We start from the raw sequence: 16,532 nt of genomic DNA on the forward strand, positions 1-16,532 counted from the left end.
GTCATCCCTTATTAACAGAAATAAAAGTTTAGTCCCCCAGAAAGATCAGGACAAACTCGTCCATACTTGCATCTTCCCTAGGCTGGATTACTTAATAGTTTTTAACAGGACTTCCTAAAAACAGCATTAAATATCTGCAGCTCATCCAAAATGCTGCTGCAGGACTAAGAGATCTGAACACATCACACTAGTTTTAAAATCTTTGCACTGGATTCCAGTCAGCCACAAAATAGATGATCTCAGAATGATTTAGGCCCAGAATACATTTGTGATTTGTTCAGAGAATATAAACCCAGCAGAGCTCTTAGATCCAAAGGCTAAACATGGAGAAGCAGCTTTTAGCTGTTATGCTGAAAATAAGTAGAAGAAACTGCCAATAGAGAGTAAACTTTCACCAAACATAAACACTTTTAAATCCAGGTTAAAAACATTTATTTTGAGTTCCGGTCGGTGCAGAGCCATGTGAAGTCGTGTTTGGAGCCATGCTCCTCAGGAACTTTTGAAAAATTCCACCGACAAAGCTATAACTTCGATGCACAACAGACCTGGACTGGAACACTTAATTTCTGTTAGGTTGAGATGGTAGCTGTTTTCCCGGCGAGCACCGTAAAAAAGAAGAATGCCTAAAAACCAAAGCGGTCGGAGAACCGAAGCGCAGGAAGCTAATGCTAATGCTAGCGCGCAACAGGCAATATTGTCCGCAATCAGTACACTTCGGGACGAAATCATGGATAAGATTGCTAACACCGCGTCTGCTCATTCTGACCAACTTCGCTGTCTAAAAGACAGTGTGGAGAAAATGAATGCCAGAATGGAGGATACTGCAAATTGGGTGACAGACCTGGAAACAGCGGCGAGCTACCATTCTGATGCCATTAGCTCCTTGGAAACTGAGATGCTAGCGATGAAGAAAGAGGTATCCATTCTGAAGGAAAGATGTGAGGACCTGAAGGCAAGGTCTCGACGCTGCAACGTTCGAATCATGGGGTGAAGGAGGGACGGGAGACTGGCGAGAAAATGACTGATTTTGTTGCACGTTTGCTGAAAGATTCGCTGTCGCTCAATAAAACACCACTTTTGGATCGAGCTCATCGCAGCCTCCACAAAGAGTTTTGTTTCAAGAACCCAGGTGAAGCTAAAGACTTTATAGTGAAAAACCTCAAGCTGAAAGGGGTCTAAACAGAGAGAAACTGCATTAGAAGAGTGAGAGGAAGAGAAGAAAGAGGAGAAAAGGCTAGTTCATGCATTGTTAAAAATGTTGGATAAATGATTATCTCTTTGGTGTAATGAGCCTCAGCTCCCCTCCCCCCCTTTTTTTTATTTTTGAATTTTTTATTTATTTATTTCAATATACATGTACAGTTTACTATTCATAAATCCATATTACTTTATTTATTTTATTTCATTTTTACTTAATCCTTACTATTTACTATTCATTTATGGTGTAGCAGATTCCAGCGTCTTCAAAATAAAGATTGGAACTTTCGTTTAATCGTGACTGAATTAAACATCTTTGAGGATTTTTTCTCCTTACAGACTAACGGTCTCTCACTCCCAAAGTGGGGGTCTGACTCAAATTTATGACTTGGTTTCCAGCTCCACAGGTCAACAAAGGTCGACTCTATCCAACATGGACTGGGAAGGACTTCATTAAGTTATTTACGAGATCTGGGAAATTTCTGAACTTTAATCTTCTACGTCACAGATTTTCTTTTTAATTAACAACCAAAGGATCCCAGATGCAACTCCTCATCCAAGATGTCCATTTTGGAACAGTTCCTTTCTAAACTTGTGTTTTGCTTCAACTGATAAAGAAAATCCCCCTTTCCTGCAGTTTTCAGCTAATGGAACAGAACACCTGGATCAACACACCGAGCAACGTTTATCTTAACATTCCAGAGGGTAATAAAGTGATTTAATGTTTCTCTGTGTCCCAGCACAGAGAAGGTCTAGACTTTGCGTGAAGACTAAAATGTTCATTTAAATAGATACATATATACATATGTGTTTTATCTTGATACCATGCACATGCATATAATCATTATCATTGTGTACAAGGTTTAATCAACAAGCTTGATTAATTGGTGACCTGAAACTTTATTACTGTGTTTGTGTGAGATATATCCTTCTTTCCATTTTAACGTCTTTTCAACGATTCACTGGATTTTAATGATGTTTCATTTAAGGCTTTAATAACTTGGATATATAGATATATTCACAAAATGTTTAATTTACAAAATTATCAGACCAGCCCTCTGTATCTGCCATCTGACCCAAAACCAGCCCACAAGACTGTTATTGGTCAAGATAATGGTCCCACTTCCTTTTTAATGGGGCAGGTCTTCAAACTTCAAACAAAGATTTTAGTTTTCTCTTCCGCTTTTGTGCTCTCTTCTCTAAGTTGATTCCAAGTTGTCTGCTCTTGGAGTCTCTCTCCAAGTTCTCTTCAACTCCTCTCTAGACATGGCTCTCTTCCAGAGTTAGGGCACTTTGTCTGAACGCAAGAGAGAAAGAGAGAGATGCTGCTGGAGAATTAAGTTTGCAGTGATGTGAAGCACATCACTTCAGATCCTAAGTTTGTGCCTGCATTCAAGATTCACAATCAATTTTGTTCCTCTTTGGACTGATTAACTCCGTTTAGTTAATTCCTTTTTCAGCTAATACTTCACTTTTCTTTGGTTGTGTTTTTATCTTTTGGACTTTTAATATTGATCCTAAATTTTGATCTTTACTTTGGATGACTGGTTAACGCAGGCTGATCAAAGCTTCAGAACCAGTGCTACAGAGTTTCTTTTTGGACTGACCTAAAGCTGGACATTTTTCATCTTTTGCCATATCACCGCAAGTCATTCACTGTCCATCATCGATACCACCAGCCGAGCCGCGGGAGGGTCCGCATTCGCAGAGCTGCCTGATCCAAACCTTCGGACCACCACGTGACGCATCTTCTGGCCTTTGGGAAGTCGCTCGGGATCCAAACCACCTGTGCTAACTTCCTCACTTGCCATCAGAGTCACCACAATGGTCGTAAATCGGCTCGATCGAAACAGAACCGGACGAGTCCTGCTCGGATCAATTCTCTGCTTATCTGCTCTAAGAATGGTTGATTGTCTGACAGTGACCTTAGTAGTTCTACCTCTTAGTTAAACTTCCAGCTTTAAACAGGTGAGATTCAGTTTTCCCTCTTTCCTTAAAGATCCTTTTCAGTCCTGAACCTTAGTTTAATTAACACCGCAGGTTAATTAACTTTTGTTCATTTCTTGCATACATTTCATTCATTCTGACACCTTGAAATAAGATTCTGGTTTGAACTCCATATTCTGCATTTTACAATGTTTGATTCATTTTCCCATGCGAAGTCCTTTGTAAATATTTCCTTTTCATTTATGCATGATTAGACTAGTAATAAATATTTCATATTTATCCTAAACTGGTCTGGTTATTGTGAACTCCTCCTTTGAACCATGTTATGGGTCCCTTCGACTTAAGAATTCACGTTATTAGCGTCCTGAGACTGATTGATTGATACCTGATTGATTTGACTAGCTTGAATTAATTAATTTATTAAATTAATTAATTTAGTTATCTAATGGTGTTGTGGTGCCCTGAGGTAATCAATAACTTAATTTTATGAAATATTTATGAAATTATTAAAATTAATAATTTTATTAAACATCTTTAATGTTTAATGATGCTAAACGCTACAATGGGTTTACCCTCCCCTACCACTCTTGGTAAGCAGGATAAGTACAACATTAAGAGAGCAGGTCACACACAAACTTTTCATTCCTCGTTTAACTGTAAAGCTAGGGGTGTGGCGATACTGATACACAAATCGGTACAATTCAGGAAGCTTAATACAGTCCAAGACAAGGATGGCTGCTATATTATTGTCCAGGGAGTGTTATGTAATATGCCTGTGATACTGGCTAACATCTATGCCCCTAACTGGGATAATGGACAGTTCTTCCAAGATTTATTTTCCCTCCTTCCAGAGTTGGACCAGTACTATTTAATACTCAGCGGGGACTTTAACTGAGTTCTGCATCCAACATTAGACTGCTCTTGCCCAAATCCCAATGCCTGCACCTCCTTAAGTAACTCTGCTCAGTGTATTAATTCATTTCTCCAGACATATGGAATGGTGGACCAATAGAGGTTTAAATACCCAACCTCAAAACAGTTCTCTTTCTTTTCCCCACCACATAAATCGTACTCCAGAATTGATTATTTTCCACTGGATCATAGACTTCTTCCCTTCCTAAGATCAGTTGACTATGAAAGCATAGTAATATCAAATCATAGTCCTGTGATCTTGAGTCTCAGGCAAAGCTCCGGGTTCTGATGGATTCCCAATTGAATTTTACTGAACCTTCTCATCTAGATTGCTCCCTTTATTAAGTGTATGATGAAGCTTTCAGGGCCAAAACTCTTCCTGCAACGATGACGCAGGCCATCATTACAGTACTTCTGAAGAAGGATAAGGACCCTTTACAGTGCGAGTCCTATCGTCCAGTGAGCTTGCGCTGCTGTGATTATAAGATTTTGACAAGGGTACTAGCACAGACAGGTTGGAGTGTTGGATCAAATTATCCACTCTGATCAGACAGGGTTTATAAAAGGCAGGCAGCTATACAGTAATTTCTGCCGAGTATATAATATAATGTATTAATCAGGTAGCAATGCCGTCCCAGAGGCTATCATTGCATTAGATGCCCATAAAGCATTTGACAGAATTGAACACAAATATCTGCTTTCAGCCCTTAAAAATTTTGGCTTTGGACCTTCGTTTTGCTCCTGGGTAGACCTGTTGTACACCTGTCCACGGGCTGCAGTCAGGTCAAATAATATCATATCAAAATATTTTTCCCTATTTAGGGGAACAAGGCAGGGGTGTCCCCTGTCTCCTCTGCTGTTGGATATTGCTATTGAGCCCCTAGCTGTGTCACTGAGAAAGGATAGCAATTTGGGAGGAATTAGCAGAGGAGGATACATACACAAACTGGCATTATATGCCGATGACCTCTTACTTTTTCTGTCTAATCCCTGCTACTCCATTCCAGCTGCTATGAAAATTATCACAGATTTTGGCTCCTTCTCAGGGTTTAAGATATATGTTTCAAAGAGTCTAATTTTTCCAGTCAATAATAAAGCGGACCGAATAGCGTTGGACACTTATCCATTTCGGATATGCAAAGAGAGATTTACCTATTTGGGGGTATCAGTGACCAAACATTATAAGGACCTCTTTAAACTTAACTTCAAACCAGCTCTGATGCAGGCCAAAAATGACATGGAACAATGGTCAAGTCTCCCCTGTCAATGGCAGGATGCATAAATTTAGTCAAGATGGTAATACTGCCAAAATTTTTGTTTCTCATCCAAACCATTCCAGTATTTATAGCAAAGTCATTTTTCAAAGAACTAGATAAGGCTACCTCTCTGTATATTTGGAATAAGAAAATACCACGTGTAAGGAAAGAGTGCCTAGAAAAACGGAGGGAGAAGGGGGGTTAGCCATGCCAAACTACATGTATTACACTACACTTTTCCCCCTCCCTCCAGTCCCCACATGCTGTGTGGTTAAAGGACTGCTTAAATGTGAATCCCCTAAAACTGGGGGCAGTATCCACTATTAATGATCTCTTGCAGGAGTCAGTGGCCTCCTCTCTGGACCGTGTTAAACAGCAGTGGGAGATAGAACTAGGCTTTAATATCTCTCATGTTGACTGTAAGAGTGCAATTGGCTGGGTACATACTTCATCTATATGTATCAGACATGGGCTGCTTCAATTTAAGGTACTTCATAGACTTCACTTTTCCAATAGTAAGCTCGCCAAACTTTTTCCAGGAACGGATGAGACTTGTCCAAGGTGTAAATGTGATCCAGGCACTCTCAGTCCTATGTTCTGGGCCTACCCATTGCTAAAGGGCTTTTGGGAGGGGGTTTTTAACAGCATTGCATCAGTGTGGAACATAGAATTCCATTAAACCCTGTTACAGCATTATTTGGGGCGGTGCCATGTGACTGTAAAATTCCAGCCACCCATGCCCCCATTGTGGCCTTCACAACACTTCTTGCACGGCGGCTTATTTTGCTTGGCTGGAAAAAGACTGAAGCACCCTCTCATAGACGTTGGATGATGGACGTGATGGCACATCTGAGAGTGGAACAACTCAGACACGCGACTCAAGGCCTTATACAGAAGTTTAGCAGGCTTTGGCATCCATTTGTGTTGTACTTCGAGAATGTCCCTACAAACTGATGGGTTAAGTTGACCCTTTACCACCCCCCACAATGTATTTATAATTTGGCAGCTGGGTGCAATACCATGTTTTCTGATGTTTCTGTTTAAGTTGTCTATGTATGGAAAATCCAATAAAAACATTGAAATATAAAAACATTTATTTTCTAATGCGCCAATGCATGAAATCTGCAAGGTAACGTTTTAACTTATCTTGCTTATAATCATTTTAATGTAACTCATGATTTTATTGTGATTTTTGCTATTTGTTGCTGTTGCTGTCTTTTACTACTTTCAATGCTTTCTTTGCAAAATCTGTAATGCTTTTAACATTTTATGTAAAATATTTTGAATTGTTTTGTACATGAAATGTTATACAAATAAACCGCCTCACCTTTATCTCATAGTGATATACTCATCCTGTTTGAGGCAGTGGTTGTTACTGGACATCTAATTTCTGTGAATATATGTCCTCAACAAACAATACAACTGATTCTGTCTCCTTTTATTGTGTTATTGGCCTGATCTTTTCCCTTTATAACAAAGCCCCCTCTTTGTTATAAAGTGTTAAACCTGTGTGTGTGTGACATAAACCTTGTGCCACAAAACTAAATGTTTGGCCTTTGTACATGAAAGAGATTAGGGTTGTGGATGTGTAGTGACTAGCTTAGCTGTAGCATCATGTTACTACAGTTATCAGATTGTTTATGCCAGACATGTCCACTCCCGCTTTATGAGGACCAATGTCCTGCAGTTTTTAGATGTTTCCTGTTTAAATCTGATTAATGGGTCACACACACAAAAAAAAAAAAAAAGAAAGAAAAAAAGACTAATACAGGATGCAAATCTTGTAGTTAAATGTTATAAATAACCAATGCCTTTTTCTTTAGCTAAGGCCAGTGATTAGCCGGATGGACTTCATTGTGGAATATTCTCTGCTAATATCAGAAGATAGCTCAGAGTAGTACATTAGTTGAACACAAAGGACATAGGACATGATGCAAAAGGGCACTATGGAAATCACAGTGATTTAGGTTTTGTTAGCTTGGGCTTGCCACCTTTCACTCTTATGAGATTTGAACCAGTCAGTGTAAAAAAAAAAAAAAAAAAAAAGAGCAGTACAGATGAATGGCTATGCACTTCTAACTTTTTGGAAGACTGCAAAGAATCCACAACATCCCTCACTATGCAGGGTGTGAAAGCAAGACAGACAAAAATGTATGAGCTATCAGTAAATATTTGCATGGCAGAATTGTCACTGTGAGGTTGATCGTATGCTGATTTCAGGTACTTGAATGAATACTGATCCTAAAACAATCTAGCTCTTGAAATTGTTGCTTTGTAAAACCCTTAGATCTTATCTTTGAAGTGAAAAATAAATTTAGATAATATAGCAAATTTTCATCTGATTGAATTATCAATGGATAAAATATTTTAGTGCACATTAACTGATGTTTGCAACCAAAGCAAAAGCAGTCAAGGAGCTGAAGCAGTAAAATCTTACCCACCCTCATTGGGAATAATGTTTAGTATCTCACAATTCAGTAACAATACTTCAAGAGGAGACGGGAGACTGCTCTCATAATCATACTAATGCAGTTAGTGTGAAATGCAAATCTCACAAACCACCAATGCGGTGACTCCATTAGGTGCAATAAAAGCAGCTGTGATGAAAGGATAAGTTCCTGCCTTGCCCCAAATGATAAGCTTCTCAAAGATGTGAGTGTATTTAGACACAAACACTGAGCAAGTAAGGGGTATCAAGAACAAGCTTCAGACACATATTGGTGGTAAAACTCTATAGATGGTAAAATGGTAAATGGGCTGTATTTATATAGCGCTTTACTGTACCTGGAATGATACCCAAAGGACTTTACAGCATACATCACATTCAAACACTGATGGCAGAAGCTGCCATGCAAGGCGCTCGACCACGACCCATCAGGAGCAATTTGGGATTCGGTGTCTTGCTCAGCGACACCTCGACATGAGCTCAACAGGCAAAGCATCGAACTGGCAACCCTCAGGCTACAAGACGACCACTCAACCCAAAATGGACAACATTAAGCATACATCATGCCACTATGCTTGATCTATATCTTTGTGTACACACAGCACACTGCAGGGATAGAACTATGTTATGTTCTGCAAACATATTTCTTCACACTGTAACACATTGTAGATAGATTAGCTTTGCTGCAAATTGCATCAACTTAAATTTGTTATGGTGCATGTTAAAGACAGCAATTGATCTATTACCAAGTCACCCGCGTTGAACAGCCATTTAGGTTTATGGTCTCTTTGATACTGTCCATATCAGTGCTGTGGTGCAGACACAAAACAACTTATTTGGATTTGGTTTTTTAGTATAATTTTAAATAAATAAGCATAATAAAACAACACTGACTTTTGGTTTAAAAAGACAGAAAAGACAATGTTTATTGTCATTGTGCATCTCAGCACACAAACAAATTAGAACAAGCATCTACCCTCCAACACAAGAATAAAAATTCTCCTCAAATAAAATGAATAAAATAAAGTAAATAAACAGAATAAAATAAACAAATTTAAAAATATATAAAAATATATAAATATTGTCAGTGGTAAAAAAAGTATTGCATATGGTGAACTACAGTAATATAGAGTAGAAATATGGCAGTGTCAAAGCAGGCTGCACTGAAGTAGAGTGATTGTCCTTGGATTTAGAATTTAATTGTGTCTTGGACATTCTTTATTCTTTTATCAAGGTAATTAACATTACAAATCTCTTTCTGCAAGCTTAAACACATTGTGATGAGCCTACAGAGTGGCTGTAGCCAGGATACACTTATTTTGAAATTTTAATTAGAACATAGAAAAGGCACTTTGAAAGTGATCTTTCTATTCACAGAAAAGAGCTCCTGCTCTTTATTGTACTTTAGAACATTTCCAAAAGTGTTTTAAAAGATGAAAATATATCTCTTCTATTAAATGAAGTCAGCTGTCCCCTTATTTAAACTGTAAATAGTTTATTGCAACGCTTGGCAATTATCTCCATCATAACATTAAGGCCTTGTGGATATGAGATTTTGGGTTGAGATCAGATTTATGAACTTATTAGCCATTTACACTGCAACTCAAACTTCAACATTATGAAGCTGTTGCAGAAAACTGATCCACCTGCATATCAGGAGTTTCAGTGGCTGCCCAAAGCGACTCATTTAAAAAAAGTGAGGGCTCATGGCAATGCAGAACTTAAGCTAATCCCATAAATTTAATGTTGTACTTGGTATGATAATACATGTGTAATTAACTGACTTGAAAACATTTCATTAAATGATATGCATGACTTTAAATATGGGTCTGAATATAGAAGTGAGTTAAATTTTTACTGACATCTGTTCTCTGTGAGCAGCCTCTCAACCCACTGTCCCATTTTTAGAAAGTTGACTCAGCTGATTGGGCTACGTTGTTTCCAGGAGGATAATTATGTCTCTGAAGCACATTTCCACTTTAATAATTAGTTCCTGTTTGATCATGATGTGACAGTTTGCCTGATTGATTTTCAAACTGATTGGCTTTGACATGAATATTTCTGTCTCAGTTACATTGTTTAAGCAAAAATCAGTCATGAATAAAACTTCAATGTTTACTACTCATGCAGAGAAGCTACAAAATGGCTATTTTGTAACTCAGGATGGATGATGACATTTTGACAAAAAGTTGTCAGAAAATAAATAAATTAATTAATTAAAAAATAACAGACTGGATCTGTAGATTTTGTAGTGTTTTTATGCAATTGAATGCAACACTTTTATGAAGTATGACTGAGCATAGATATCAAACACTTCATTAAAACAAGAACAGTCACAAGAACAGGCGTTGGTTACGGCCCACAGCAGTCTGTGAATTCGTTGTAATAAATCATAAAAAACACTAGATTCAGCTTCAGAGCTCCTTGTTTACAGAATGGAAAATCGATTGTGGCTGGATAGCTTAGTTGGCAGGGCATCCGTCTCCCATGTAGGAGACACATGTTCAAGGGTACGAATATTAACACCTTCCCGAAGGATCCTTAGGCAAGACCCTTAATGCTACTGTCTAACCATCTTCAGGTTTAAGTTGCTTTGGAGAAAAGTGTCTGCTAAATGACTGTAGAGAAGAGTCAAAGTAAAATTGCATCATACATCAGAGGGTTTAAAAGTGGTCATTCAACATGTGATGATGACAGCAGAAGAGTGAAGATGGATTAACTCTAGTTACCTTCTGAATAATGGTTCCACATCACCTAACACAGAAACTATCAGTAATCAAACCAAACAATTACTCAAAGAGAATAACACAAAACTGCACTATACCTGCAAAACTAATGTAATTAAGCAGCTTAAAACACATTTAAACTCTAAACACACGCAAAACATGCTGGCAAGCTCCATCCACCTGTCTTCAACCAGCTAGAAGTGTGTGCAGGTGATTTTACCTTTCCTCTACCTCTGATTCAACTACATCAATTTCATATTCTGTTAAATGATTCTTCTTTTTTTAGATTTTCGGTGTGCTTCTCATTGTTATTTGGGCTAAAGCTAAAAGCATGCCATGTATTTATTGTCATGTACATATGTTGTAATGGGAGGAGACAAGGCGGTCCTGAAGCTGCGCTCAGTTTCAAGTCAGCTGATACGTGTTAAGGAAAGACATGCAGGAATATGAATAAGAATATGCACAGATTCAGATATCAGAATATTTTTGAGCATATGCCATCTTTCAGTATGGAATCTACGCAATCTGACAAATTGCCCTTTGGGATTAATTACGTATTTATCATATCATTTCATTTAATTTCACTTGTCTAAACCAAAATGCCTTGTTGATGCCAAAGGTCAGATTGGGAGAATGGGCAGACTGGTTAGAGATGATAGAAAGGCAACAGTAACTTAGTTTGACTGGTTAGAACCAAGGTATGCAAAACACCATGTTTGAATACACATGTCAAACCTTCAAGAGATGGGCTACAGAAGCAGATGTCCACACCAGGTGTGTGAGGTTAGGGGAGCTAACAACAGAAAATTGAGGCTATAATTTGGACAGGCTCACCAAAATTGGACAATGGAAGACTGGGAAATGTTTCCTGGTCTGATGAGTCCATTTCAGCTGCTTACTTCAGGTGGTAATGTCAGATTTTGGAGTAAACAACATGAAATCATGGGTCCATCCTGCCATGTATCAATGGTTCAGGCAGCTGCTGCTGGTGTAATGGTGTGGAAGATATTTTCTTGACACACTTTGGGCCCAATTAGTACCACTTGAGCATTGTTTTAAAACACCACAGTCCTATCTTCTGATGGCTAGTTCTAGCAAGAGGATGAACCATACCTCAAAGCTCAAATTGTTTCAGTACATCTACATAACTGCCATATTGGTTAGTATTGGAGTCCTCAAAGGCAGGTTTTTCCTCCGTTTTAAAACTGAAATTAAAACTGATATTCCAGCCATATGTTTTGTTTTAAATGCATGTCATGTCATAATGATATAGATCCATTGGTTTCAATTAGAAGCGAGTTAGATAACAGTAAGAGTTCAGTAATAGTTATTTTATTATTTTTAATTTGGTTTATGTGACTACTTACAAACAGTGTTTCTACAATTGTTTCTGTTTTGCAACATTAAATAGTGTCACATGTGACACTAAAAATCCTATATTAGGACAGATAATGTTGTTAGAGTAAGAAATCTATCGAAATATAAAAAATAAACATGTTTGAAACATCTGAACACAGCACAAAACTTATTGTTTATGAGCTGTTCAGACCCAAAACCAGAACTCCTGCAAGATGGTGGCTGTAGAAATGCAACTTTCAGGACCAGACAAGGGATCTACACATCATATTTCTGCAGTCCAGTTATCTCAATGTAATGTTGCACATTGCTAAAGACATAAACTTAAACAAAAGGAGTTTAAAAAAAACATCAATTCACATGAAACAAAATAAGATCTTGAACCATTTTACACCAGCCAAAAAACCCACGTACATGCTTACACCTGGCTTCTAAGTGCATTGTACAAGTATTTAGCAGCCATTATAAAAAGCCAGAGGTTTTTATAGTCAGCTCTTTGCGCTGATAAGAACACCTGGGTGAGCATTCTAATTTTCAACAAAAATACAGAGTTGAGGAAAGTGTGAGAGTGGGCACATGTCTAGAGTTCAGAAAAAATGAAAATGAAAAAATAAGAAACTAGCCCAGTTTTCCAATTAAGCCATACTCATTCCAAATTGTTATGAGGTCAAATTGCAATTGACCTTGTGCTGCATGGGCCTTCCCAGTTGGCCAGATATATCCAAAATCTAGGACATAAATAAACTATATATTTAGTTAAGATGAATACTTAAAGGAATTAATTAGGCTTTTTGTTTACTCAAACCGAGGGAATCGTTTCCAATTGCAAGATTGCAATCACAATTCGAGGTATTCTCAAAACTTTAAATGTAGAAGTCCAACAGACATGATTCTTTGAAAGTGTTTATATGAAGGTAAATATGCATCAAATTGCACAAGCTTAAAGTTAGGTGACAGCTTGTAGAATACAATGTGACAACTTAACAAAAATCTCAACTTGTATGTCAAATATTTCTGATCTCTGATGAACACACGTAAACTGAATGTGAAGATGCAGAAAAAGACAAGACACTCAAATTTTTACTTGCAGAAAATTTTCATACAAACTTATTTTTGCCAAGCTTCAGAGCGTGGTTTCATCACACTATGACGTGTGAGAGCAGATTTTTCTGTCTGCAGCAGCATATTGGATTTATTTCTAAGTTGAGGTTGTAACTGAAAATGAATGCATGCCCAAAATAAATAAATGATCCAAATTTGGATGATAAGTTGTCTGTAAAGCTGTGTAGACAAAGGTTTACATCTGTGAATATTTTTCTGTGACTTCATATAAAAAAAACATTTGTACAGAATTTGACATGTTCTGTTTTTTTATGTATCATCAAATTCAGTTTGTGTGTGTGATTTTTTTTTTAACAGCCAAAATTTTTAGCATTCAAATTGAGATTTTTCTTGTGAAAGTTCTTGCATCAAATCTAAAAGCTTTTGCATTTTTGCACATATTAGATTACCAGGGAACCACTATTCTGGAGTCACTTCATAGATATCTGTAAGCCATGTTAGGGCTGGGCGTTCAAAACTGACATTTAGGGTTTCTAATCGACGTAAAACTGCTGTGTCGGTTATTTAATAGGACTATGGAGCTGACAGTACAAAGCAAGCAGCTTGTACCCAAAAGGAATTATGTTTTAGTTGTTTGGCTTTGATAGGGATGGCATGGACCAAAAAGTAGTCAAGTGCAAACACTGTGGAGAAATAGTTTCTGCATCTAAAGGTAACACATCTAAGCTTTTTCAACACCTGGAGCACAACCATGTTATCAAATATGAACAGTGCATGGCACAAAAAAAAAAAAAAATATACTGATGTGCCAAGACAAAGCAGATGTCCTTAACAGAAACATTTACAAATGCCACACCATTCAAAAAGAACTCTAAAACATGGAAAGAAATAACCGATGCAATTTTATACTACATCACAAAAGATATGGTCCTTTAACAGCCGTGGAGCGGAGTGGTTTCAAATGTTTTAAGATCCTTGACCAAAGATACACTGTGCTATCGCGAAAATATTTTTCCCAAACTGCAGTGTCCAACCTCAAAGTAGCTGCTGAACTAAAATCTGCTGAGCGCTTCACAGCCACAGCTGATCTCTGGTCGAGTAGGACGATGGAGCCTTACGCTGCATTATATTGATGATGAATGGGAAGCTGTGTAACAGTTGCCTTGAGATGGCATACTTTCCTGCTGATCATATCGTATGCAAGAAAACCTTGTGGCCATCACAATCAGGTGTCAATGTTGTCAAAGCTACACAACTCAGTGTATGGACACAGGGACAATGTTTTGAACACAGACTGCACCTGGCATTGGTGAGTGCACAATGAGACAATGCTTCAATATTCAATAATCTAAAGTTATATTAATTATTAATTTAAATTAAGTTTATTACATCAGCATTTATAGTGTTAAAAAGATGCTATTTTAGTCAGATGAGCACCTTTTTTGATGTCACACAGGGCTTGATATCATAATGTTGTGAAATAAATTTAACATTAACAGGAATGTACCAAAATCCTACATTATATCATTATTAGTTAAAACAAAATTGCTCAGGTGTGTAAAGAATTAGATGTTTAAGTATTTTAGAACCAATATGATTTTCCTGTATTAATGTAGCTTAAGCTTTGTATCTGTAAAGGTATGTGAAACCCAGTCAATGATATATATTCGTGTGTTTTTGTGTATGTTATTTCAGAAAATGCAACAAAAGAGCAACATGTGGAGAGTGCAATGAGGTTGTGCAAAAAAATTACAAGTGGCTTTCATACAGTTGAAAAAAAATGAGAAGGCATTACTTAAGGTGCAACAGCCTGTCACCAGATGGGGGTCGATGCAAATCATGACTGCAAGTATCCTTGAACAAAAGAAAGCCATCATGCAGGTCCTCACTGACGATGAAAAAAAATCAAGACATCTGGTTGCATTGTAAGCTGACATGGATGTCACCAAAGCGCTCTTCCTTTTAATGGAGTTCACAGATGCGCTGTCAGGGGAAGAATATGTCACTATTTCTTTTGTAAAGCCTATCTTACACATCCTTCAGTTACGGGTGCTATCTGATGATGTGGAACTGACCAAAAAATTAAAAGCTGCATCAGCAAGTACCTTAAGGAGAAGTTTTCAGATCCCATCACAGAAAAGCTACTGGACACAGCCAGTTTTATTGATTCATGACGACATATATTTCATTTCACCATGTCCCATCCATTCATGAGCCAAGGAAGTTATTGGAAAGTGTTTTCAAAGGAAGTGAGTTGACCCTTTCATCCGTATCCACTGTGTCACTTAAGCAAATACCAGAAGCAGAGCCAAGCGGCTGCCTGGTGTCTCCAGTCCTGGATATAGAGGAAAATGCATTAGAATGGTGGAGAAAGCACCATGAACACTTTCCCACCCTAAGCAAGGTGGCAAAAAGTATATCTGTATATTTGTTCATTTTTAAAGGACATGCAATTTGTTTTCAACTTCTCATAATTAAATATTATAAGTTGATTTTGTTAAAGTGATGCAAGTAATTTTGAATTGTTTTGTAAAACTTGCTTGTTAATTTAAAACTAGACTAACAAGTTTTTATTTTGTTTGTTTTAAGAATTTGTTTACAAGAGATTCATTTTTGTCTATTTTGTCATGGCAATGTCTAAGGGATTAAACATAGTTTTAATTGTAAAAATAACCTTTCTAATAAGGTGAAAGTTATTTTTTAGATTAAAACTGCAGTGCAAAAAAAAATTTTTTTCTTCAAGAAATACAATGTTTTTCCCTTTTTAGTCAAATGTAATTTTTTTAACAAAACATTTTCATTCTAGCTGCCGTGTTTTCAATTCCATTGTTTCAATAAAAAATCCTTAATTGTTCATCTGTGCATGTTTATTTGACTTGTTTCTAAATTATACAAAAATTTACGGAACAAACTGAGTTGAGAGGGGAATAATCGTGCATTAACTGAAATCTATGTCAAAGGTTCACTAAATCATTATTTTTGCCATAATCACCCAGCTCTAAGGCATGTGAAAGCTGTTAAAATGTAATCAAAGCTTTACACCTGACACACAAATGTTACAGTCTCTCACTCTCCATGCCAACATAAAGAGACAGCCCATTTGAGTAGATGATGTAAAGCAAATATTTTAGTTGATTGGCTTAAACTGGAAAATCAAAGCAGAGTTGAGGGCAATGATGGCAAGTTACTCTAAGATTAGGCGTGTAATAAAACTGTGAAAACTAAAAAAAAACAAAACAAAAAAAAACAAAACAAAAAAAAAAAAACGGGGGTTATGGAAAATAATAATTCAGCCTGTTGAGTCACTGAATCTGTTTACAGGCTACCAGTTAATCGACCTGCTGAAATGAGATTTGGGCAGAAGCTGAAGGATGGATGATATATAACTGCTCAGTAAGTTGTAAAAGTAAAGAAATGATTTTTTTCTCTTGTCTACCCTCTGAGATGCTTTCCACTCAAGCTGTATCAGCCACTGCCTCGTCTTTTGTCTCATTTACCCTCGTTCTGTCAGATTTGAAGGGTTTTTTAAAAAGTGTAATAAGGGCTCAGTAGCCATGAAGAATTTGTCATTCAGGTCATCTTTCAAGCACTAAATCTGTGCCAAAGAGACAGCAAGAGGTTCTATTTAAT

The 16,532-nt window shown here is 37.2% G+C and overlaps 1 protein-coding gene across 1 annotated transcript in view; it reads right to left on the reverse strand.

Annotated features, from left to right (window-relative positions):
* Positions 1–15,121: 15,121 nt before the first annotated feature.
* Positions 15,122–16,532, reverse strand: part of LOC121642961 (relaxin receptor 1-like) — a 76,127-nt gene continuing 74,716 nt past the window's right edge. The window contains exon 3 of the mRNA XM_041990055.1: positions 15,122–15,237. Within this exon, the coding sequence (XP_041845989.1) occupies positions 15,188–15,237 (50 nt within the window). The 3' untranslated portion in view covers positions 15,122–15,187. The remainder of the gene's footprint in view (positions 15,238–16,532) is intronic.

Source organism: Melanotaenia boesemani, chromosome 7, assembly GCF_017639745.1.
Source record: "Melanotaenia boesemani isolate fMelBoe1 chromosome 7, fMelBoe1.pri, whole genome shotgun sequence".
Taxonomy (NCBI): Eukaryota; Metazoa; Chordata; class Actinopteri; order Atheriniformes; family Melanotaeniidae; genus Melanotaenia; species Melanotaenia boesemani.